At 38.1% G+C, this 27,443-nt stretch overlaps 1 protein-coding gene across 1 annotated transcript in view; it reads right to left on the bottom strand.

Annotated features, from left to right (window-relative positions):
* Positions 1-11,458: 11,458 nt before the first annotated feature.
* The window catches only part of LOC132155891 (cell adhesion molecule-related/down-regulated by oncogenes-like), a 44,252-nt gene continuing 28,267 nt past the window's right edge, over positions 11,459-27,443 (bottom strand). The window contains exons 9-19 of the mRNA XM_059564649.1: positions 27,250-27,424; positions 26,377-26,490; positions 24,444-24,650; positions 23,589-23,770; positions 21,770-21,875; positions 19,407-19,529; positions 17,158-17,349; positions 15,637-15,932; positions 14,338-14,417; positions 12,326-12,588; positions 11,459-12,114 (exon numbers count right to left, since the gene is read on the bottom strand). Of these exons, the coding sequence (XP_059420632.1) occupies positions 11,960-12,114; positions 12,326-12,588; positions 14,338-14,417; positions 15,637-15,932; positions 17,158-17,349; positions 19,407-19,529; positions 21,770-21,875; positions 23,589-23,770; positions 24,444-24,650; positions 26,377-26,490; positions 27,250-27,424 (1,893 nt within the window). The 3' untranslated portion in view covers positions 11,459-11,959. The remainder of the gene's footprint in view (positions 12,115-12,325; positions 12,589-14,337; positions 14,418-15,636; positions 15,933-17,157; positions 17,350-19,406; positions 19,530-21,769; positions 21,876-23,588; positions 23,771-24,443; positions 24,651-26,376; positions 26,491-27,249; positions 27,425-27,443) is intronic.

Genomic DNA, 27,443 nt, shown 5'->3' with positions numbered 1-27,443 from the left:
GTCATTTAGAGAATGATACCATATTTTCCTACTGACCGAATAAGGGATTGTAAAACTCTTCTTAAATCTTGTGGGATCACAGAGGGGTCAATGAGAATGTGAGAAAAGTTTGTGGAGCGTACTAAAGATTAAGCAAACTGGCCACACTTGCGAAACGTCTAAACGGACTCTGCGTTTTTTCCACAGAGTGCAAATTGAGCTTCTAGTTTTTCCTTGGACCCTGAGAAATATGACATCACACAAGTGCAGGAAATCCTACTTTGGAGCCTGTGAATGCTTCATATATGTTTGGGCCAGCTAGAGCCAAGAGCAGAGCGCCAAGATGTAAAACCAAAAGGAAAAATATATATATTTTAACAAGCTACTCCTTCCCTCTGCCTTCAGCTTCCTTTGGCAAGATACAGGAAAACAACGAGGCCTGTTAAGGGAGGATTGTGGGTAAGCACTTCCACACAGTGAACAGCTGAAGCAGAGCCGCTGAGGCTACGACCCTGAGGGAGTCTTTTTATCCGACTGGGGGTCGGTAAGATTAAGAGGAACCTCTCAACCGCAGACGTAGTTGCGAGTGCCGAAGTGTCTTCTCTCTGATGGACAGTAGAGCTGTCTGCATGCAGTACATAAATGCTCCACGCTACATTAGAGGCCAAAGCCTTTCCACATGTTGTTTGCAGAAGGCCTCTGTGGTGCCTTTTCCCCATCTGTCTCTTTTCAGGTCAGCTGGACCGCCCTCTTCTCTTATACACACACTGGTGTGCACAATCCCTGACGTAAACCTGTGTTCCGCTTCACAACCACTCCACCGAAACACAAGCGAACCCTCTCCAGGGTTTTGTGGTTGGCGCATATACGCACACAGGCCGGTCCCACCGTGTCACGGGTCTCTCGCTCCCTCGATGGTTTGTCAGCTGTGCTGTAAAACTCATTCTAGTGTGTCTACTGCTTGGCAGGGCCACAAATACATTCACGGCACTTTGAGAAGCAGTTAAGCTCATCCATTCAGAGCCTGACACACTTTGTTGACAGGCCACAAGCCCCTCTCCATCATTAAGCGCCTGAGTGGGCCTGTGAGAAGCATTGCGTTATTGCCCTTGGAGTGGCAGCCAAACATATTAGTACACAGTATACTGTAACTCTAAACATGACTGGGAAAATGTGGTTTGTGAGTAGAGTACGAACAAAACACAGAGCTGTCAGCAGTTATGGTAATGACAGAATTAGGAATGAATAAGCAGGTCCTGTCCGCCACCCTCCTTAAAGCTAGTCTGGATAAATCTGATGCTGCTGGAATTTCCCATCAGCCATTGGGCTCCACTGTAATCCTTCTGTGGCTGAAAGTTATGAAAATGTTTCCGCCTCCCATAGGCTATCTTTGCGATGCCATCCACCTTTGCTGCCAGGTGTCCTCTCATTCCTCATCAGGCTTGTATTTCGGTTATCTGTCTCTAACCTCAAACACAGGGTCAAGATGACCAAACCAATGCAGAACTGACAACTGCAACTACACAAGGAGAGACAGGGTAAAACTAAATGAGATGAGAGAAGAGGACTGCAGAGACAATAGGAGAAGAAGAGACAAGGGCAAATAATATGATATGAGAATAGAAGAGCAGAGATGAGATGAGGACAATAAACAAGAAGGCAAAGACTATATGAGATTAGAGGAAAGGAAAGGGGATGAGATGAAACAGGTTGAGAAGTGAGGCAACTGGGTGAGATGAGACAATGTGGCACACAGAAGATGACATAAGAGAAATAAAAGGAACGGATGAGAATAGATGAGATGAGAGAAGAGACAAGAGTAGAAGACATGTCAAGTCAAGAGGACAATGAGTCAATGAGGAAGACAAGAAAAGACTGTGAGACGAGGAGAAAAGTTAGACAAAAGAAAGAGTTGAATAGTTTAGAAAAGAAGAGAAGAGACGAAATGAGAAAACAAGATGAGAAAGAGAAGAATTGGAAATAAGAGCAGAAGAAACAATATGGGGACAATGTTGATGAGATAAATTGAAAAGTAAGACAATAGGACAATAGAGGAGATGAGACGAAGAATAAATGAGATAATACAATGGAGAGGAGACAAGATAAAAGAAGGCAGTGCAAGGTGAGACAATTTAAGAAAGGAGACAAGAGGAGACCAGGTGAGATAAATTGAGAGGTGACGAGCAAAGAGGGAGAGTAGGTGAGATTATATAAGGAGAAGACATGATGAGACGAAGAAGAAAAAAGGAAGAGCAGAGGAGACCAGATGAGAGGAAGCAAGGGAAAATTAGACAATGAGAATAGAGAATAGCTCTTCATGCAGTGATGTTGAATAAAACAGACCTGACCTCTTCCCTATCTAACACAGTTATAAGCTAGAAGAAGAAAAAAAGACTGCAGTCCCAAATGTGGGACACTAGAAAGAAGGGGAAAACACAAAAAAGCAGAGGAGCTCTCAGCTAGGGGAGGAAATGCCAGGTTACATATTTAAGAAGACAGAAGGAGACTATGCAGCGCTGCACGATAACTACACGCATAGCTTAGCCTGATACATCAATGACACACAGACTATCTGCACATACTCAACATTTTCTGCAATCGTTTTAGCTGAGGCCAGATGCTAAATTCATTATACGGTTTCACACGGTAAACTTTTAAAAACAAATCATTTATTAAAATCACTGGTCCAGCGATATTAAAACACACATACATTTTCAATTTAATGTATTCAAGTGATTATTGCCTCTGCTGTGCAGTATCAAAAATGATATGATGTAGGAGTTTCTGGATAATTACTAGAAACACTATTTTGTTTACTAGAATTACTAGAAACACTATTCTAAAAAGGTTATTGCCATCTAATACACTCCAAAAGAACAGCAGGTCCAACAGACCTGCGCTCTTCATCGAAATCTGGGCCTCACTCTAAAGTGCTGCCAATCCCATGACAGGCACAGTCGGATCTGTGTTGAAAGGGCACTACACCTGAAAGCTTTTACCCAGCAAACAGGCCCCAGATAAGACTCAGAGACTTGTAATACCTTCCACTCCGACCTCTGCAATCATATCTCCTCTCATCAGCATTCCCCCCTCTCGAGAAAAAAAAAAACACCCAAAAAACATTTTGTTTTTCCACTGCTAACATTTTCCAGCCTCCCTCCCTCTAACTCTCCTCCCCTCCCAGGGCTTTAGGTCTGCTGGAGCAGATGTGTCTGGCCTCCGCTGTCTCAGACTGCTTTAATAAGGGATGTGTTTCACCGGTAAGGAATTTGGTCGACCAGTCCGCCCCATCAAAAGCAGGCCCACTCATCCTTCTCATCACAAATCAACTCCGCTTTGGAATCTCCGCCTTTTATCTACCTTTCATCATTGCCGCTGTGTGATGCAGCATCTGCTGAAATAAAATGGCAGGGGTTGCTTTTTTTTTTGAACTTGCAGAATTGTGGTGTTATGCTCAAAGAACATTCTGTTCAATGCAATATATGTGAATCATCATACTTCAGTATATCTGAGCAAAATTTCATATTAACGTCTCACGACTCAAAACACTTAAAAGCCTTGAAGTTTGAACATTTTAGACCCTAAAAAGTGATTGATGGATGGAGGAATGGATGGGCGTGGGCTTATAATTTGTAATATCCCAACCATGTGACATACACCTCTGCTCAACCATTTTGATAACTCACTGACCTCAGAAACCATGTTGGTTTTTTTTTTTAGAAAGTGTTTCTCATCCATATTTTTTTCTAAAAATACAGTAGCCAACTTTTCCTGAAGAAGTGCAGTACCAAGCCCCTTTTAATTAGAGTGTTGGTGTAACGATGGAAAGCCTCTAGCTCACATCTTTGAAAAAGGGAGGAAAAACAACTTCCCACAGGCCTGTAAAACATGTATTCTAAGAAAGAAAACAAGTCAGTTAATGAAGTAAATGAGGATTACAGTCTATCTATATATCTATCTATCTATAAACATTTTGATTTCAAGTCTTTTCAACAAGGAATTTGTCTTGACAAATGTTCTTTTGATTATAGTTATATGATTTTGAATTTGAATTCATTGTAATTCTACTACCTGCCTTCAGTGTGAACTGGTTTCAGTGTGAACACTCACACTTCTAGTAATCCATGTTCCCAGAAGGGATTGTTACCTAGTTATCAAATTAAATAGTATATATAGCGATGTTTGTTCTTCTCATTGAACTTTTCTGAACTTATTTTTATTTGAGCAGGTAGCAATCATACTGTCCCTCGACCTGCTCAATAATGAATGGTGCAGTGTCACCTCCAGATACTCTATACCTCTCTCTGCCTCAGAGAATGAAAGAAACCATATGAGACACACCAGGGCAGTGTGAGGCACTAATAAATTAAAGTAAGTGAGATGGAGTACTCTGTCAGTTACCTGAGTCCCAGAAGTCTCTTCATAAGAAGGTTCTGGTTTAGATGGGACAGAAGAGAAACTGTCCAAATGTCTGTTGTATGTAGGTCTGCTTACAGCATTTCCTGAAGTTTGTGGCACCATGGGGATCGCACAGTTCTTCCCCCTGCTCTGTTGCTTTCTCTTTGTTTTTGTAGAAGGTAAGAGGCAGCGATGACGGAGGATAATGTCTGTTTTAGGTTTCTGTGCAGAAATCAGTCAGGAACATTCTCGATATAAAGTGAAAGGGACAGAGAGTTCATGTGTAAAGGGGAGACATAAGTAGACATATGCTGAACAGGAAGTTCTGAGTCATATGTTAGTCATATGTTGTTTATGATTAAACCAAACCCAGACAATTATAACATCACAGGATTTTGGTGAAAGAAAAAATCTTAATTGTATTGGATGTCTTCTATATAAAATCAAGTACATCAGGCAACATGTGGAGGCGACAGTAAACAGCACTGTGCACATTCATTGTCCAAACTGTGTCCAAACTGTTCATCTGGGTCTTCTCCAGGCCCGGGAGTGAGAGAAATGAGCCTCTAGCCTACAACTACGGCTAGGGGTCCAAACTCCTGGCCTAAGCCAGCACCCTGGGAGAGCTTTCCCTGGTTACCAACCCAACCACTTTGGTGATTTGGGGGGTTTTGGATGAGGCCAAGGGGGTCTACACCTGCCAGGATTTATACGACATAGATGAACCGCCTAAGGTTCGGTTTTACTACACCCAGCTGTTATAGTTAGTATAACTTCACTGCGATTCAATTAGGAAACTCCCTATGAGAAACATATTCACATTTGAATTAAATGACTTTTAAATGCAAATAAACTGCTGTTCATTGCTGTGTTGGTCACATTGACTTTGTAATTCAATTCTGTAATCGCATTTTTCATTCAAAACATCTGATATTCACATCCAACTGACACAGCCATCATTAAGTTTCCATCATTCCATCTGAGGTACAAATAACACAGTCAAACTGTCTCTGAATATCTGCATAGCTAAATATTTTGTTTGCAGCTTACCATCAGGAACATGGAGTAACTTAGTGTGGGAAATAAACAGCTTTTGGCCTTGAGTAATGGATCTGTAAACCACCATGTCTGGGCTTCCATGCTGCAATAGATCAGTCAGAAAACCAGAACTACCGATATAAATATTGGTCACATAACACATAACAATATTGGTTATTTTTATGATGGGAAATTCAGCCTTGACCATCGCTATGCTAAGGCACTGGGATTGCACCACAATTGTAGCACATCCAAAATGTTATGCTTTCAATTGTTCAGTCCTTTTGCTACCTCTGATATGACTCACCATACTGATAACTGTGATTTTGCCAGGTACTGTGGGAAATGGTTCTGGAACTACAAACATAGTTCTAACCCTATTGCAAACCACAACCCTAACCTTAATCCACAATCGGGAGGAAATGATAGGATGATATGCCATACATGAGATCCTTAAAAAGGCACCCACATTTGTCAACAAAAAGGTACATGCACTAGATAATTTTCAAGTGGGCAAAAATAATCTAAGTGACCATACTGACTGGCATTGCGCTCCTCTCCCACCCCTCGAGGTAAGGAAAAAAATTAATTGACTTGCACACAGCACCAGTTGCGATTGGAAGATGTTGTGATGGCTGACTGAGGTAACAGCTTGTCCTGTCAGCATGTATAAGTGACTTGTCATCATTGGTCTAATTATGAGCAGAATGCAGGTCAGACCTCGGGATTAAAAGAAAGCTTGTAAATAAACTTTACAAGGCCTTTATTCTTTCCACACAACAGAAATATAGTGTTAGCCATACATAATTCAAACCTCATATGGAATAACAAACCAATCATCAGCTGATCTGAAGTCTTGCATACATTTCCTGTCGGCAGTGGAGATCTTGGTCAAGAAAATGGTAGTTTATTTGTACAACGCTGATTATGGGGCTGACATTTGCTTAAAATAATAGAGGTCTGGGACAGGGCCAGAGTCCTGGATAATTGGCTTAGAAGCAGAGTCAAATCAGGCCACTCTCAGAACAAGAGACAAGAAAAGAGAAAGAAATGCGGACTAATTCATGAGTGTTACATCCATTCAGGGGGTGCCAAAGAGACAGGCAAAGAATGGTGGGCGGAGGAGGGGGTTGGAGAGGGTGATAACAGGTCCTCTCAGAGACTGAGGGAGGAATTTTTGGGGTGGACAATGGGCACATTTGTTCCCATGGTGCCCTTAATAAGGGTTCTGAGTGCTGTGTAGGAGGCAACAGGACAGGGTTGAGGCTGGGTAAGTAGAAAGCGACTTCAGACAGAAGCAGGTCTTTATCAAGAGGTCCTCAACTTTATCTTCATTTCATCAAATGACCTGAGACCTCTGTCAACATCTCTCTTAATTCTCTCTGTGTCACAGTCACTAATTCTTCCTCAGTATCCTCTTCCCATTAAATAATTCTGGACTCTTTCTCAGTAGAGCAGGGTTGGGCAGTTTTGGTCCTGGAGGGCCACTGACCTACAGAGTTTAGCTCCATCCTTAATCAACAATTTGCCTACACTACAAAAGCTGTCACTTGGGTAGAACCTTTTCAAAAGGTACACCTTTGTACCTGAGAGTCTGTACTGGTACCTTAAAGGTACATATTAGTACCTAAAAAGTCTACCTTTTGAAAAGATACTGCACCAGTAACATTTTTCTGAGAATGTATGTTTTTAGAATTGCTTGTAGATTTAGCACCTTGCCAAAAGGTTCTAATTCTCTTTTCTCTGACACTTTTATCCAAAGTGCACTGCATTCAAGGCATACATTTGATCAGTTTTTCTATTCCCTGGGAACGGAACAGAACATTATTATGGCACTTTTCCAATGCATGGTATGGCTTGATACGGTTTACTGGGTACAGTACACGGTACCTGGTACTTTTTTAGTACCACCTTGGTTGAGGTTCCAAGTGAACCATACCATTACCAAAACCTGACATGTAAACTCTATTGATCACGGACTGGCCAGAGAGAATCGTTACTACCTTCGTCATTGAACTTGTGACACAAACACACCAGAACCGCTAGATTTAAATCAGCACAGCCAGCAAAGGATCGAACGCAACTATTTAACAACTAAAAAGTGACTGTTTCGTTGTCTATTGAGGAAGTACAGAGAGAAGTGGAGCAGATCCAGTGAGAGCTTGATGGGGCGACGCGACTATAATGACGTGAATAAAGCTAAAGCAATACTAAACTGCAGTAGAAACGCAAAACAAGCTGAGCACGTGGCATGCCGTACTGAGCCGTGCCAAGCCGAGTTGAACCACGCAGCGGAAAAGCACCATTAGAGTCCTGCTCTATTATTTCAGCTACAAGAATGCTTTTGTGGCTCAAGCTATACTGGCCACCGCTCTAAAAGTCATCTTCACAATAATGAAAAAAATTTGCAGGTCCAAGAGAATAATCTTCAATATCATTGTGTAGTCTCTTATACTTCAGGTCTCTGAGCCAACCTTTGCCTGTTATTTAGATCCTGGCTTTGGTTTTCCAGCTGAAGCCCAGTGGAGCAGAATCCAGACACCGTAGGTCCAGCCATTAAATAATTCTGGACTCTTTCTCAGTAGAGCAGGGTTGGGCAGTTTTGGTCCTGGAGGGCCACTGACCTACAGAGTTTAGCTCCATCCTTAATCAACAATTTGCCTACACTACAAAAGCTGTCACTTGGGTAGAACCTTTTCAAAAGGTACACCTTTGTACCTGAGAGTCTGTACTGGTACCTTAAAGGTACATATTAGTACCTAAAAAGTCTACCTTTTGAAAAGATACTGCACCAGTAACATTTTTCTGAGAATGTATGTTTTTAGAATTGCTTGTAGATTTAGCACCTTGCCAAAAGGTTCTAATTCTCTTTTCTCTGACACTTTTATCCAAAGTGCACTGCATTCAAGGCATACATTTGATCAGTTTTTCTATTCCCTGGGAACGGAACAGAACATTATTATGGCACTTTTCCAATGCATGGTATGGCTTGATACGGTTTACTGGGTACAGTACACGGTACCTGGTACTTTTTTAGTACCACCTTGGTTGAGGTTCCAAGTGAACCATACCATTACCAAAACCTGACATGTAAACTCTATTGATCACGGACTGGCCAGAGAGAATCGTTACTACCTTCGTCATTGAACTTGTGACACAAACACACCAGAACCGCTAGATTTAAATCAGCACAGCCAGCAAAGGATCGAACGCAACTATTTAACAACTAAAAAGTGACTGTTTCGTTGTCTATTGAGGAAGTACAGAGAGAAGTGGAGCAGATCCAGTGAGAGCTTGATGGGGCGACGCGACTATAATGACGTGAATAAAGCTAAAGCAATACTAAACTGCAGTAGAAACGCAAAACAAGCTGAGCACGTGGCATGCCGTACTGAGCCGTGCCAAGCCGAGTTGAACCACGCAGCGGAAAAGCACCATTAGAGTCCTGCTCTATTATTTCAGCTACAAGAATGCTTTTGTGGCTCAAGCTATACTGGCCACCGCTCTAAAAGTCATCTTCACAATAATGAAAAAAATTTGCAGGTCCAAGAGAATAATCTTCAATATCATTGTGTAGTCTCTTATACTTCAGGTCTCTGAGCCAACCTTTGCCTGTTATTTAGATCCTGGCTTTGGTTTTCCAGCTGAAGCCCAGTGGAGCAGAATCCAGACACCGTAGGTCCAGCCATTATTCAGGAAACCACCTTTAAGTGGCCTGGATAGTGCGCTAAACGGTTCACCACAATCTGGCAACAGCAAGACCTCCTATCTTTCCTCCATCTTCATTTTTCTTTCCAACCAAGAATGACAGATGGAAGCATCATGATGTCAAAAGGGTTTGTAGGGAAAAAACCAGCAGGCCTGAATGTCTGGTGGCGGTGTTGGCACTGTAATTGGAAGTCAGTGACTGGCTTTACTGAGGACTGTGAGACTAAAATTGCCATCTCTGTTAGCCACCATCTGCTCCAACCAGCCTACATTATTCAGAACTCAGGGCAAAATACACAGAGGTTCAACCTCTCAGTCATGGTTAGACAAGTTATGATGTCATGACATGACAGTCTTAGCTCATGAACATTAAGTTAGACCATCTACAATAAATATCTTATTTATCTTTTTTTATAACATTTAGCTAATTTATACTCTAATTTACCAGTTGAAATGGGGACATCAATGACTTAATAAAAATAAAATGGCCCACCACGACAACAGCGAAAACTGACAAAAAAATAAATAATTTGCACCGATTCTTGCTACTGCCCCATATGGAAATACTGAAAAGGCACATACTTGTAAATCACTCATAATGTATACAAGAAAACATAAAATAATAATAATAATAATTGTTAGTGGACTACAGTTTGCAACTAGATGGATGTAATGTTACTTCCTCTACAGTCAAAAATCTGGGCGTTACATTAAACAGCAACTTGTCTATGGAAAACAATATTTCCCATATTACAAAAGCAGCATTCTTCCATCTTAGCATTAACAATGCCAAGCTACAAAACGTGTTACCTGTTTCTGATGCAGAAAAACTAATATGCATTTCATGCATTTATGACCTCTAGACTGGACTATTGTAATGCACTTCTAGGTGGTTGTCCAGCATCTTCAATAAACAAGCTACAGGTAGTCCAAAATGCATCTTATAATTTTGGACTGCAGTTGTATCTGATCAAATGCACATTATTATTCTTTAGCTTGGGTTAAACTGATAAATTATACTTGGTTGAAACAGCAGCTACGCTAATTATGTTTCTATTTGTTTCTTAGTTTTGCTAACCAGGATTTACATAAGCTCCAGTCTTGATCCAGAACACCTGAGAAAAGATGATGTCCCCTCTCCAGAGGACCTCAGATGATGCAGATGATGCTAACCCTGAATCAACATACAGAACTACCATATTTTGCTACAAGTATGATTGCATCATATAATAATTAATGTTAATAGTGTTCATCATCTTTTTGACTAAATCTTTAATACATTTTTCCGTAAACTCCTGTCATATGCACATAAACTGACAGTCACCACTGATAAGCTACTACTAAATATTGAAGAAACTTAATTTTCTGTAAAGATGCTTTGCAATGATTTGTATTGTAAAAAGCGCTATACAAATAAACTTGAATTGAATTTTACAGGAAGGGTGTAGTCAGGATAAGGTAACATTAGATCAAGATAATTTTAAGGGAAAATATTCATTTTTATCATCATTGTAGTTGTCAGTGATCAGAGCAAAAGTTCAGGAGGAGACATTTTTTAAGCTTAGTGTCGATAAATGCTCTTTATGGATGGTGGAGGATGTTTGGGGCCTGAAATGTACAATATAATTCCATAGTACATCAAGCTCTCGTATCTCCAGAAAAAAAGAAATAAAAGAAAAAAAGAAAACAACGATATGATATCCCTTGACAGATGGAATTATTATGAAAACACATCTCAATCCAGCCAGCCTGAAATCAGATGTTAAAAAGACTGCAAAACATGACAATGCACCATACACACTTTGGCAATCTGCTTATGCAGATGGTCAACTTGAGTACAAACCACATCCTAAGCTGAAATAAGGAGACCGCAGTAATGAGCTCCACTAAGCAACTAAACAAGAACACTCATGTGATGTCAACACATTCAGTGCCTTTCAACCCAGCTTGGGAGGGTCAAAGGTCATTCAAGCACTTGCATGTTTGTTTATGGTTAACAAAAAAAGAGACGCAGAGAGCACAGAGGAGGTGTGGATGGGAGGCTGTGGGAAACTTCAAAGAACTGTTGCAATTACCAGACACTTGAGCAGATATTTCTGATATCCCTCAGGCAAAGACTTGATTATAGTGGGACCAACCTAATTTTGGATTCAAAACCAAACGTTTAAGATTTGAGCTTGCAGGTTTCCTAGATTCCACTTGTGAATTACATTTGTGTTTTAGAGGTGCAATAAACCATGTTAAGGGCCCATATGAAACTATGTTAATATTCGGAAATTTGAGAGCGTAAAATAAGGTATAGCATGAAAACTTCAGAGGAAGAAATGGATAGGTGTAATACTTAATCTTCTCTTTATATTATTACAAAACTTTACACATACAATGGCTAAACTCCACACTGAAAAAAAAAAAAATTCCAAAGTCAAATAAACAACAAAAATGTCAAAGTTTCTCATTAAAAAAAAAAAGCATAAATAATATAAAAGACAAACTTTTTTCTTACAACAGATACATTCATATGAAATAATATTTTACTACTACAAAAAATAAATAAGTCATCTAAAGAGTTTCTGCTTTTACTTTTAAAAGTCCTCCCACAAGTAGGATCGTTTCAGCCTTTGCATCTTTGCATAAAAGTCTCTTTTCATTCTTCTTTCTCTCATCAGTCTTCTCCAGCGCTGTAAGCAGTCAGTTTAGCGTCCAATTCAAGTCACACAATGTCTTTGACCATTCCATCGCTGGTCGTTCATGTTCCTATTCCCAATTTTTTCTCTCGTTCTCTTTCTCTCGTTTAGTGTGTATGCATGTTTGATAAGTGTTTTCTGGTTGAACATATTCAGATCTCCTGCACAGTAGGCTGGATGAGATCTCCAGTCAGGCTTCCAGTAGAGATCCAGGCAGTTTTTTCCTTACAGTCCAGATCAGGCAGTCCCAGCCGTTCCCAACACACCACAGGACCCTCTGAGTCTTCGTGCTTCACGGTCTGAACTCCTGTTACATGCACACAAACAGATAGAAAAAAATTATGCACCAGCTCCAGTATGCGGCAATCTAGTCAAGTATAATAATATTGCATGATGGGTAATTTACAGTTTGCCAATGTAGTAATTTCCTGAACAGCGAAAAGAAACACTGACTTTCCTCATTCAGAAGGAGTGCAGAGTGAATCAGAGAACTCTTTATAGCACTGAAACTCTCTCACCTCTTTGCTGCTCGAGGGTGGACTTTGTTCCTGCTGGCAGAAGAGGGGAATTCTGGGAAAAGGGTGGAGCCTTGCCCTCCTCTAACTCTTCGGCTGGATCTCTCTCCTGGGAGCCGTTGAGCTGTGGGCTTTCACATCCATGGCAGCGAGACAAAACAGGGTTGAGGGGCATCATTTCCAGCCCGTTGGGTTGGCGCGCTGCCATGCGGTGCATTACAGGGAGAGTGCCGCCCGAGAAAGTGCCATTGGTTTTTGTGTAACACCTGTCCACAAAACACAAATGCAAGATGTAAATAATGGCCAGTGCACGTGTCGAGGCTGAAGCTTGAACTTCTTTGAACCAACTAAGCATTTTCCAGATATTCTCATGAAAACAGTTATAAACTTATGTCCTTTTGCCAACACAACTGGTTTTTGACCACAAAGCATCATAAAACTGATGCATATGACCATATTTCAAAAACTATATGAGCTATATTTTAAGTCTAATATATATATATTTTTTATTTTACAAAACTACTCAATGATTTTAGTATCGAGATACTACTATAGTTTTTATTTTGATATTTTCCATTGTTATTTTCATATTCGTTAAAGTTTTAGACATTTTGTATATCATAATTTTTTTATTATTTATGTCTATATAGTTTTTATTAATTTTTATTTCAGTTTTAGCTATTTTAGTACCTTGCCAAAAGTTATACCTTGGCTGAAAACTATCTGAAAAAAAAAAATAATATTTTATAATAATAATATTATAAGTGAAAGTGACATACACATATACATATATATATATATATATATATATATATATATATATATATATATATATATATATAACAAACTCTGTAGATAAATATAAAAACTAACTACTAAAAACTAGTTGAAAGCAGTTAAAGGGCATTTAGGCATTGGGCAACATTATTATGCACAGTATGAACAATTAATATTATTTTCGATATTTGCTAAAGATAACATTTAGTATTGTAATACAATTATAAACGTTATAGAGTATGGTATTTGTTGACAGCAAAGAAAATCTAAATGTAAAAACAGGAAAAAGTATTATATCCAATATCCAATATCAACCAATAAATAAATATGTATTTAAATCATGCATGCCACTTTGACCATATTTATTATAAACCCAAAAGTGTTTACATCCCTTGTCACAATATACTTCTAGTGAACATGAACATTCTCCAAAATTTCTACCTTTGTGTTTAACCGAAGAGTCACACAGTTTCAGAAGCACATAAATGATGAAAATTATATTATTATTTATTTTTGTTTTTTTTTTGTTAATAAAACCTTTATAGTACAGCTCGAGCCTGTGTACCAGCTGAAACAAGCTTCTCTGCGATGTCAAACTCTGATCGCATCTGAGATCACAGATTTATTTCCGCGAGTCTCTACGCTGCCTGACCAGACTCAACTGCCTGTGTCTCTGTGTGTTTGCACATGCTGATAAGACACAGAGGCTTCAACACACACACACACACACACACACACACACACACACACACACACACACTCACTCACATAAACACATAAACAAACAATACCTGAGAGCATAAATAAACATGCAGATAACTGTATGCTCACTCAAGAAGTAATCAGGGATACAAAGCGTGCCCGGTTAGCTGGTACGCTGATATCAGCTCCATTCAGAAGGATTTCCCTCAGCTCTCCCGCTGACCGCGGCTAAATAAACACTCCGCTCATTAAGACTGTAGCAGGGGTGCGTTCAGTGTAAACTGTTACTGCCGGACACACTAGAGTACACAAACAAACCTCGTCGAGGGGAGTCGCCATGTGTGTGTGTGTGTGGGTGTTTAGCCCAGAACAGAATAAGCTCAGGTCAGGGGTGAAATGAGAACCAGATGGAACAGATGATTGGTTTGCTTACTGGAGGCGTGCTGAGCAAAACATAATTCTGAGGGATGTAAACACCAAACATTAACTAGCTACTGGGCTTGACTTCTCCAGTATTACATTACGCTCTTCCTCACCTGTTGTTGTTGCAGAAGTTTTGACAGCTCATGCAGTCCGACGAGTCGTTTTGGGGCAGAGCCGTGTATATCCCTCCACCCTGCCACACAAACACACATCAGACATAACAATAACTGTATTTCACTTCTCATTTCTCACTCACATCTAAGTATTTAATAGTATTGTTTCTTACTTTTACTATTTAACATACCACACTAACTGTACAATACCACATTGTACTAAACTATATCAGGAAACACTATACTATATTTCACTATAATACCCTATAACACAACATATTACTGTATTATACTATATTGTAAAAAAAATTAGGGTTGTCCGTTTTTGTTAGTTAAGTTAGGTTTTTGAGAGAAGTCTCTTTCTCACCAAGGCTGCATTTATTTGATCGGAAATACGGAGAGAGAAAAAACAGTAATATTGTGAATTTTCTTTTTATATATTTTTTATTCTTCAGCATCATAACTCCAGTCTTCAATGTCATATGGTCCTTAATAAATAATTTTAATATGTTGATCTGCTGCTCAAGAAACATTTATTATTAAATAACTAATTTGTGACCCAAAAAAGAGAAAAATGTATAGTTTTGTTCAGGAAGAACACATTAAACTGATCAAAAGTGTAAGTAAAGGAATTTATAATGTAATATAAAAAATTATACTTAAAATAAATGCAGTTTTTTTTTTGGACATTCTATTCACCAAAAAAATATTAAGCATCAAAAAAAATTATAGATTGACAATAATAACAACAACAACCATTGTTAATAATTGAGTACCAATAATAATCGAGCAGCAAATCCGCATATTAAAATGACTCCTGAAGACTCATATGACAAATGAATAATGATGCTGAAAATTCAGCTTTGCATCACAGAAATAAATTACATTTTAAAATAGATTCCAATAGAGAATCGTTTTTGCTATATATATTTGATAAAATAAATGCAGCCTTTGTGAGCATAAGAAACCTCTTCCAAAAACATTTACAAATCTTATTTATCCCATACTATTTCCAGACTGGTTTAGACACATGCCAACATCAAACATCAAAAACCATGAACATAACCATACAAAATAAATAAATAAATAAATAAAACATTATATCATTCTATACCATATACTACATTGCTCTATATACTGTAAAATTTAGAATGGTTCTGGGTGATAAATGGTTAATACAGCAACAGTTACAATACAAAAACTGCATGAAAACCAAAGAGGACAACAATGTCAGGCACTTTATCTCTACTCGATTACCAGAATCTAAATACAACCACACATGCGCACACATTTACTCACGTTATGAAGGTGATGAGGGTGTGAGTGATCGTACTCCGTGGTGTTGTGGGGCAGAGATGCATCATGTGCATGCAGATGCCCAGGAGGGTAGAGGCCTCCTGATCCATTCAGCAAAGCCAGACCGTTGGGCAGTTTGTGGTGGAGGTGATGGCAGGCCTGGGGCATCATGGGAGCGGTGTGTCCACAGCCTGTGTGCACGCTTCCATTCACATGGCTGGAGCCGGGCAGCGTGGAATATTCCAGAACATGGCCGTTCATCTCTGCAGACTGGTACAGGTAACTTGGAGGGTCGTATTCTACAGAGAATTTTTGTTTTAAGTTAGTATATTTTTGAATGTGTAGAAATAAAAAGGATAATTATTTTTTTTATTATTATTATTAATATTATATACCATTCAAAGGTTTTGCGTAAGGTCTTTTTTTCTTCTTCCCCAAGAAATTAATACTTTCATTCATCAAGGACAGTGAAGACATTTATAATGTTACAAAATATTTCAAATAAATGCTGAAATTTTATCAAAGAATCCTGAAAAAAAAAACATCAGTTTCCACAAAAATATAAAAATGTGCAGCATAACGGTTTTCAACACTGATAATAATAATAAATGTCTGATGAACACCAAATCAGCATATTAGAATGATATCTGAAGGATCATGTGAAACGGTTCTTTTAAAGGGTTACAATATTTCACTATATTATATTTTGTTTTCCTGCAATTTCTATCAAATAAATTGCCTTGGTGAGCATAAGAGAGTTGCAAAAAAAAAAAAAAAATTCTTAATGACTCATTTGGACAGTATAGTGTAAATGAAAAAAAAAAACTATTTTCTTTTTATTAAATATTAACACAAAATATAACTAACACTAATAAATTCAGAAATTATAGTCAAGATGTTAATATTGCATTAAAAACGCTGTAGAAAAGGCACAAATATGAAATAATGCTTTTGCTAAACACATGTGGAAAACCAACTAGTAGTGAACTGGAGTGTGAGTGATTAAAGTTAGCAGGCCCATTTGTGGCCTGTTTCAGGGGGAGATGTGTCTGTGTTACTACTTATACGCACCGCTGCGGCCAGCACTGTTTATTCTGTTACTCAATCTCATTGAGAGCGAAAGAGAGAGAAAAAAAGACAAAAAGAAAGAAAACTTCAAAGGTCCGGCTGTCAAGGAGAGGCAATGAAAACCAGGCCTGGATCAGGAGGTGAACTCCAACTCAATTTCATAAAGAATTTACTGACATAACATAACCTTTCTTAACCTTACAGAAATACTACATAAACTAAAACAACACAGCGCTGCTGCTATCATTACTACATATCTAAATATAATAATAACAGTAGCATAAGTTCCACCATAAAAATCTATACTTAAAAAAAAAACATTGTAATGATTTTTGAACACTACAATGAAGGAAATTCAATAGTTTTCTTAGTAATCATTCAGTACTTTGGTTCCCAGTGGTCCCAAGAAGCATATGGACGAAAACTAAAACCTAGACCAGGAAGTGTGGCACTTACTATGCAGACTGGTCTGCTGACGGTTCCTCCACAAGCACATGACGATGAAGACCAGCAGAATGAGCACCATGACGCCCAAAACACAGCCCACGATCAGGTAGAGCAGGCCGCCCGGCTGGCTGGGTGTATCTGCGGGGTAAAATCCTGGAGGGGTTATGGGCCGCTGGCTGGGCACACCTGGAGGTTGACGGGCTGAAGGGAAATAAATAGAAGAATGTGAGTTTAAAGGGATAAGACATCTGTTTGTCTTTCAAGAGAATATGTCACAAATTCTACATTTATTGGTAAGTTATTTAGTGTGCGGTTTTTTTACATTTAAAGAAAGAAATTGCAATTGCATTGCTGCTTTGCCAATGCAAAATTCACTGACACGATACTTGACTATATGTCTTAGTATGTGTACAGAGTGCGATGCAAATTTTGCTATCAACACAGTACGTGTGGAATTCAAAATATAGGTCTATTTTGAAAGTCTATGTGTTTGATTATAAGTTCTATGGATCTTTGAATGTTTTTTGTGTTTTTGGTTACTAAGGAGTTACTATGTGGTTGCTAAGATGTTCTGGTGTTGCTAAGGTGTTTGAAGTGTTTTAGTGCACTCCTATAGACGGTTTCAACGGCAACAACATAAACAAACGTTACTGCGCATGCGCGCTTTTGTGGATCTAACTTAACTTCCGGTAGACTTCCAAATAGAATCAATAACAACAGCCAAGTCCCTCTAGAGTAGATATTGTTTTTGATAACAAACAAAATATGTTATGTAAATCAGGTGGACTTAATGAAAATGCAAATTAATTATTTCCAAGCAGGAGATGCATAAAGCGCGAGAAATAGAGGTTTGCCCAGTAACACAAACTCACAAACGCTGCGTTATCAGGCATATAACATGCAAGTCTTCCTTCAATAATAGTTATATAAATACACCCGTGCCTCGTTTTGATATTTAAACATATAAATGTAAGGAATTATTATTATTAAACGTGCAGTACATAACGTTACTCATGTTTATTCAATGAAGCCTTTTTGAAAATCGATCAGTTTTAAAATCGTGGCGAGTCTCCAAAAATAAATAAATGTATGGGAAACACATCCCACAGCACAACCACCTGAGCCCAACTTCAGTTTACTCATCACCTTGACTTTAACTGCGTTTGTAGAAGGCACCGCAGCCAGACGGATATATACACAACACAGACCGGAAGTTAACTTAGGGCCAGGCGCGTGCGCCCGATCAAACCGTCTATACAGATGCATAGATCATATTGCTTTAGAGTGCAACAGTTGGAAGGTAATGATTTTGAATGATAAGTGTTTGAAGACTGTGAGGTACGAGGCTGTTGATAAGTTGTTAATAAATGCTATATGCTATTGTCGAAGCCATCATTTGAGTCATGAGTTCTCAAACTACATTTTATTTGTATGCATAACATGCATCTTTTCTAAATACATACCTTTAAATCAATAGATTTATATCTCTCCACTGTTTTTTTTCAGTTATGTAATTCACAATGCTTTATAGATTTGTAGTTCTTTCTCTCATTAAAGCCATTAAGTACACTGTCTAGTACCTTTGTCTTTTAGTCCAATTTTCAAATACTTCTCAAAATTGTTTTTTTTTTTGCTTCAGATCAAAGTTCTGTAATGTTCTGATTCACCTAGTACCTGGCTGGTGTGGTTCATAGCTTACAACTCTGAAAGAAAGACTTTAAAAAAAAATGAATGGTAAAAATGCTTACAGATAAAAAGTTGCTGAAGAAGTGGGCAGCACTGTTGCACTCTATATTTGCTCCTCAACAAGCTGCACAATTTGATGAATCATTCATGTCTGTAGAACTAATGGGGCGGGATAAATTATGTACCGTTTAATACTAATGCTCTAAAACTTAGGATTATTTTTTTTTAATCTCTAACCCAAGTATAAGCAATAGTAAAGCACCACTTACAAGTGCTGGCACATAACAATGCAACTGTTGTCAGTCTTAAAGCTTGCGGCAGCAGCAGGTCTGATTGCACTCCATGATTTTTATTTGCTCTGGCTGTGAATGACGCTCTGGTTTGAGTTCAACAGTGCTGCACTAGGGCAGTTATCAGGGAATGATGTCAAGGAGATGCAGCACAATGTCTCTCTTTGTCTTGCTTCTAATGAAATGATAGCTCGCTTTCCTCTTTCATTACTGCAGTGGCTTTATGGGTTCCTGTCTACATGTTAAATATAGCATTCCTGTAATGGTACTTCAGTCTCTCACCTTTGGTCTCACAGATCATGACGTTGCTATATTCGCTCTCGCCGCCGTCATTAAAGCACTGCATCTTGATGTCATAGGATGTCTCAGGTTGGAGCTGACCAATCAAATGCCAGAATTTGAAGCCTAGGGGAAGGAGGTGGGAAAAGGAAGGCAATGAGAGAGACTACTGAATGAGAAGGGCTTTTCTCAAAGCACGTGTTGTTCTCTCCAAACCGCAATTCATTTGCTCAATCTCATTTTTTTCTCTCTCGCACACACACACACACTCACACACTCTCGTGCTCTCATTCTCACAGTCTCCCAGAAGGATTCAGACAGTTGCTTTGCTGCAGACAGGCTCCTTATAAGGCAGCTTAACGTTTGTTCTGGCCTGGCTCCAGTATTCCCACTGAACACACTCAGGGCCCTATGTACACACCCACACATCGTAGCAGCCGCTCGCCACAGTCATTCATGTATGTTGAGAGCCAGCTCTCTAATTACAGTTTGCGCCACAATATTTTATTTGTGTAGCTCATTTCTCTTTTAAATACAGTGAAGGCATGGTGTACACTAAATGACCAGCTGATGTACTGCATAATGAGAGAGAAAAACACAAAACACACACTTACAGACTCGCGGACACATGAAAAAAAGCATCAAAGGCTTTTTAGTGTAGTTTTTTTCCCTGCACACACAATATATCAGTGTTTCCTGCACCACTGTTCAGCGCCGATGCTAAATCAAATGTGACATGGCAAAAGAAATTATATTATAAATTGTGAGTTTGCACATGTGATAATACAAACAAATAAAAATGTATTCTATTGTGTTGTCTTTGCTGGCTATTCACAAAAATAAACATACAGCACAACAGTGCAGTCTGATTCAGAAACAAATGGCACTTATGAACCAATTTTTGTAAAGAATCAAATAGACTTACAAACTCACAAGGATTGTATCAGTCTAACAAATTTTTTATAGGCGGTTACATCTGATTGTCTATTTATAAAAACATGTGGTTTGTTATATTTGGTATTTTAACAAAAAAAAAAACTGTTAAAAAGGAATGTTCCTTTACCAGGGAACTTTGAATTGCATCCTCTAGGGGTCACTATGGGGACGCAGTGTCTCGTTCCCTTCTCAGGGATCCATGGTTACATACGTAACCTGAGACGGTCCCTTCCAAGGGAACTTTGAATTGCATTCCCCATAGCGACCCCTAGAGGACGCAGTGTCTCATTCCCTTATCAGCGAACCATGGTAATATACGTAACCTGAGACTTTTTATTTAAAATGTATTTAAAGTTAGCATAAAAACCATTTAAAGTCTGACATATGAAATAATTGTCAGATTTTTTTATGGAAAATTTTATTAAACTTTTAGACAAAATATATATCAAAAAAATTCTTTTTCAGAATCTTTATGGCTCATTATAAAATATATTTAGAATTTATACTAAAAGGGCTTTGTTTGTTGAAAAAGTGTAAACTATCAATCAGATGACAGAAGGCATGCCGTTTTTGCATACAACACGTCGATAATTTAGAGGCCTTTTAAATTTACATATAAAATATGATACATTAAATTAAAAAAATCACCCTATTAACTTTCAAAATTCAAATCCTAGTTCACGATCCAATCCATTTTTTATGATTCAAATAAAGTCAACGTTACGATAATTACTATAATTAAAATATGTCAGATGGAAGTCAAATGGGTTGCAAACAGCATTTCACATTGACTTTAAGACCAACAATCTGAAGGACACACTCCTGATGTTTCTGTTAACTATGAGACTTATGAAGTCATCTTATCTGCCCAGTGTGTTTCTGACAACTTGTCGTTAAGATGGATGAGGAGAGGTTTGAGGGCCCAGTGTGAACAGAGAGGGGGGGGGGGGGTATAAATTTGAGGTAACGGCAGTTAACATTCCTTTTAGAAACTTGAATCCCTCTCTGAGCGGTCAGTGTTGGGTTTCAGTTCAGGCCCATTAGTATGGCAGCCATTTATTAAAAACACATTTTACATTGGCTCACTACTCTGAGCGCAGAACTCACTACACATCAATCTACAGATTACACTTTCTTTGTCCCGCCCTATCTGAGACCCAATATTCATTACACACTCATACTACACTTCATTCTGATTAGTCAATTTTAGCACTTGCCTGTCAAATACTTGTGTACAATGTCTACTAAACTCTATGACTGACCACTGTCCCAGGCAACTGATTTCCTGTACAGCTGTGTTTGTATCATGTCAAGAGTATTTCTTCTCACAGAATGAAATTTCAATATTTATTTTATGTCCGTTTTTTTATGTTTTGTGCTAGTATCCATGTAATAAGAGCAATAACAGAAGAAAGACACCATGATCTCACCTTCCACCACATCTCTCTTGTAATCACTGTCATTGTCACTGTCTGTTGGCCGATAGTAGATGTAGAATCCCTGGATGGGTGTGTTGTTATTACTGGAGGGAGAGTACTATGAAAGAAAGTGAAAGAAACAGCTAATTATATATTTTTAGTTTCCTCTATAAACACTCGCTAATAATTATCCCAACAAAGATAAGAACATAACTACAGTTTAACAAGAATCAAGACTTCCTGCTCTATTTAAAAAGGCTACACTGTACATATTTGTATGACTTTATTTTCTGAAGTCTACTATTAATAATGTTGGCCATGGTTTCCTGCAGCAAAAACAGTCAAAATTTAGTTTTACATGACCATTTTCTTAACTTTGAATGATATATTTTTTTTGTCTTGAAGTCTCTTTAACAGACTTGATTTGATGTTATGATTGGCTAACCTTTTAGCTAAAGAGTAAAATAAAATTTCAGTTTTTATTAAAGCACCCTAATGTCACTACAAACACGTATGAGGTTTAGCAGATTGTCCTAAATGTTCTCGTACATACAGTACAATTAAAGTGAATAGGGACAAACTCAAAAACAAAACAAAAAACACACGTTAAAATTATTCTAATGGAATGTTCATGAGTGCCAATGTCCAATTCACAAAAACAATTCATTCTTCATTCAATCATTCAATCTTTTCAAAGAAGTACGCTAGTTGACCAGATTCACCAAACTCTCCAGATTATCAGTCAGTAATGACAGATTTGGATTTTTTTTCTCACACAGAGTGTTTTGTACGACCTTAATTGAACTGCAGAAGTTGCATAGACTACTTTTATGACGTTTTATTTTTCTAAGCATGAAAGTTTCAAATACAAGTCATTTTAACTTCACAGACAAGAATAAACAGGTCTGGTATAACATGAAGGTAAGTAAATGGCAACATTTCCATTTCTAGATGAACTATTCCTTTAAGACACATCAAAACCCTTCTCCTCATGCATGTCTTCTAAAAATAGCTCAACTCAGTCCATTCCACTCGTAAGAGCTGGATAAGGCCTCCTAATCTGTACTGGACTCACACACTTTTTCCTGCAAAACAGCACTAGTAACCATTGCCAATTACAGGTCTGTTTGGACATTCTGGGGTGGCTCTCAGGGGCTGATGGGAAAAGCTACTACACATGCAAGTGCACACGCAAATACTCTGCATGCTGAGAACGTGCTGAAAAACACTTTTTCCACTGGAACTGCAGAGAAGAACAAACCGAGGAGGCATGTTGTGAGTGAGCTTGTTATATGGTTAGTTCTGGACAGTTTTTACACTCTCATTGTCAAATTAAGCATGAAATTGGCCATTAGATATAAAAGGCATATGTCTAAAACATTAACACTCACACACATTAGTTTAAACCCCTGGGTTGCTAATATGAGGTTCAGGGTTATTCCTTCAAAAGGCCAGAAACAGAAATTTGTACAAGTGGTGAGATCCTTTTTAAGATTAATGTGCTAATAATACACATACAGAAGCGTGGAATGATAGAAAAACTCAAAGTTTATTCAGTGATGAGTTATTGAGTGCCTGACAGAAACTGTTCCAAAACCTAGTGAGCTGCCTCGCTGTCTACTGCCTCTATACGCAGCTGCCTTTATTTTAGCCAAAATGCATATGCATATTTTGTTGTTTTTTTGGTGTGTCAGCAGTGCACCTTTAAAATGCTTGTCTTGATGGGCAGCTCAGGTTTAGGGGCAGAATTAGTGTACTTTATTTACCAAATAGTGTATTGTACAGTATGTAAATGTACTGCATTCATGTGCGTGTTCACAAGTGTACTCACAGTCCAGCGTAACATGATCTGAGTATCGCTGACAGCGTCAGTGAAGGAGATGTGAGGGCCAGTGATCGGACGGCTTGAGACAGGTGGATTCGACAGGGAGACCTGATACGGCCTGGAGGTGGCGCTAGCAGGGCTTTCACCATAATTATTCATGGCAATGACACGAAAACGATATGTGGTACCTGTCATGAAAATAATATTTACACCAAATTAGATTTTTATATTTGTGTAAGATAATCATACATTAATGTCCCCAGTAATTTGGACCAGATTAGGATGTGGTTTTCTTAGGTTTTCACATTTTCAAGCGCATGTCACGGTAACAGGATTTATAGACAGACATAGTTTTTGGATGGAAAAAATAAGTGAAAAAAAAATGTATTACTAGCTAACTAAAGAACACCTTTTCCATTAACTTTTTAATTGTTAATAATTAAAAACTAAAAATATATTATTAAATAAAACATAATAAAATTTATTTATCCATGATTATTAAAATAAAAACAAATAATGGTAAAACTTTAGTGTGGGGACCAATTCTCACTATTAACTATTAGTTGTTTATTGGCATGCATATTACTAGAATATTAGCTGTTTATTAGTATTCATAAAGCACATAGTAATTAATTATTCTGCATGAGTATAATCTACATCTCTTAATCCAACCCCATACCTAAACTAACATCTTACTAACTCCTAATAATAAGCAGCAATAAGGAGTTTATTGAGGCAAAAATTTATAGTTATTTAATTGTGAGAATTGGTCCCCAAACTAATATATATATAAAATAATATATTTATATAATATTAATATGGTCTGGGAATCAACCTATGGAAACCCTGGTGTAACCTCACCTGGTTCCAGGTTGCGCACTTCTACAGACAGTTTTAGTGGTGAGATATTATCAGCCGCGATGATCCAGTCTCCACTTCGGCCCTGCTTCCTGTACTCCACGCGAAAGGCCGTGATTGGAGAGCCACCATTGGCTCGTGGGATCCAAGCAACATAAACAGAGCTTTCTGTCGCCACAGAGATAGTTGGGCGGTCTGGGGCCTCTGGAACTTAGGGATGAAACCAACCAATTAGAAGTTTGATAAAAAGTAAATGCAAACTAAGTAGGGCTACACAAATAATCTAAATTAAATAGCAAAGGTGATAAATCGCGATTAGGCTGAAGCTGTGATTGTCATGCGTATCTTTCTAATTTTCACTACAGTGTTCCTGTAGCTCAAGTGGTAGAGCATTGCGTTAGCAAGCGAAAGGTTGGGGGTTTGAATCCCGGGGAACACATGTTAGGAAAATTTGGATAAAACTTTGGATAAAAGCGTCTGCTAAATGCATAAATTAAATTAAATTTAATAAATCTCCACCTGAAGGCTAGAGGGCGCTATCATGCGGAAACTCCAAATGCGCCCCACAGAAGAACTCCAGGAAATCCCTAAAGCGATTGCTGAATAAACAGAAGATTTAATTGTTTTCATTGATTCTACGTGACTAATAAGCACATGACTATGACAATATATGTTTTATCTGAGTTTGTCTTTTTATAACTTTTATTATAATAAAGTATATAATAATGCAGTGCTAATCGACATAGTATTCTAAGCAGTGATAAAGGCTATGAAAAATGTTGCATGCCTTATTCTGTGTAAGAAGCCACATCATCTCACAGAAGGATTTACTTCAAACACTCGACTGACGTTATGAAGTGAGTTTGGAGTGAAAACGTTATTAAAAGTGTTATTTTCACGTGCTTTCAGATGGAAAAGCATTTACTACACAGAGCCATAGTTCACTAACAAGCTACAAAAAAAGCTTTCATAATCGCAGACCGATTTCTTCGATTTCAATAACACGCGATTAAATCATCTACGATTATGACCGCGATTTTGCATAGTTTGTCAGTGAACTACAGCTCTGAGTAGTAAATGCTGCTCCATCTCAAAGCACATGATGGAAACTTACTACTGATTACAGAACCGGCTTTACTGACAAGAGGCGCATGACAATCGCATTTGATTAATCGTGCAGCCCTAAAACTAAGATCTAATTATCGTTTTCCAAAAAGAAACAGCAGCAGTTTTCACGTCAAGTGCAAGATGTAACCTCAACATCCATCAGTGAAAAGACCAAAAGAGCAGACAAAGATAAAATAAACCAACTCACACACACACACACACACACACACACACAGCAGACGACAGCATGCCAGAGTCAATTGAGTACTTACTGAATGGGCTCTGAGCCATAGACACAGAGACGCAAGGAGAGAGAGAAAGACAGAGCAAAATTTATGTGGCAAATAAAAGTGGGTTTATACCCATTAGAATCTAAATGCACACACACACACACATACTCAAACTCTAATTACAGAAATACATCTCACACATCTGTGCAAGTGCAATAAGAATACTTCACCCCAAGTGACCAATTACTCGCCCTCATGTTATACTTTGACATGGAACACAAAAGAAGAACTTTTGAAGAATCTTCTTGCACTATTTTCCATATATTTAAGCATATTGGGACCAGAAGGTTATTATATAGCTTTAGAAGACTTAAAATCAAACAAACTATTTGTGTGGACTAAAAAAAAGCTTTTATTTTTTTCTTGACGCTTAACTCTGCCTGGTCACAATATGATTTCACTGTATGGAAAAAAGTAGCATGAACACTCTTCTGCTCCACAGAAGACTACTTTTAGAGGGCAAGTACATCATTGATCATCCTCGATCAAGCAGAAGTCAAACCTTTATGGTGTAATAGTGTTGTGGGACGTCCTCTTACCTCTGTCATGTATGACCACTCCATAATAAGTGTTAGTGGTTTTATCTTCCAGCACTTTCTCTGGAAGAGATACAATTGGAGCCTTGGAGGGGTTCTTATTTGAGGAAGTTCTCTCTGAGAAGAGAAGTTATGATTTGATTAATAATGTTAATCTTGGTGATCATGCTGTATCATAATGGAATACATGGATTGGACTTTTTTTTTTCTTTTATAGCAGCTATAGTGAAAAAAAAGCAAGAGTTCTTTCTTATGCTTCAATTCTAGTACATGCATGAGCTAGAATATATAAAAATAATTGCCAATGCAATCATAATAAATCAATGCATCATATAATCTTTTTTGAATTATGTAAAAATGTAAATTAATTACATAAGTGTAATATAATAAAATATACACAAATACAACACCATTTGGGGTTGCTAAGATTTCTTTTCCTCTTATGCACAGCAAGATGGCATTAATATGCTCAAAAACACAGTAAAAAATATGAATAGTGTAAAAAGATATAAATTATTTTATATTTGTCTATTTCATATGATGCTTCAAAAATCATTCTAATATGCTGATTTGTTGCACAAGAAACATTTATTATTATAAATGATGAAAACAGATATGTTGCTTAATACGTTTGTGGAAATCAGAACACGTTTTCAGGATTCTTTGAACAATAGAAAGTTCAAAAGAACATACTTTATTTGAAATCCAAATCTTTTGTAAATTAATCAATTTTTGATCAATTTAATGCATCTTTTGTTGAATAAAAGTGTTAGTTTGTTTCTAACCCAAAACACAATTCTTGATCTCTTTCCACGGTCCAGATTCACTGAATTATGATCTAGTTCTGATGTAATCAAATGCTGACTGTATTCTCACCCTTTCCAGTGCGGAAGGTCAGCATGGCGGGCTGGCCCTCTCCTGCAGCGCTGCGGGCCACCATCAGAACCTCATACAGGCTGGACGGCTCCAGCTCAGACAGGAGCAGAGACTTCTCACTGCCTGGCACTCGCACTGTGTGCCAGTTCCCCACTACATTACCCATGTCATCCACCTACAAGGACATTCAACAC

The sequence above is a fragment of the Carassius carassius genome, chromosome 13 (assembly GCF_963082965.1).
Source record: "Carassius carassius chromosome 13, fCarCar2.1, whole genome shotgun sequence".
NCBI classification, from domain to species: domain Eukaryota; kingdom Metazoa; phylum Chordata; class Actinopteri; order Cypriniformes; family Cyprinidae; genus Carassius; species Carassius carassius.
This window is presented reverse-complemented; position numbering and strand designations above follow the sequence as displayed.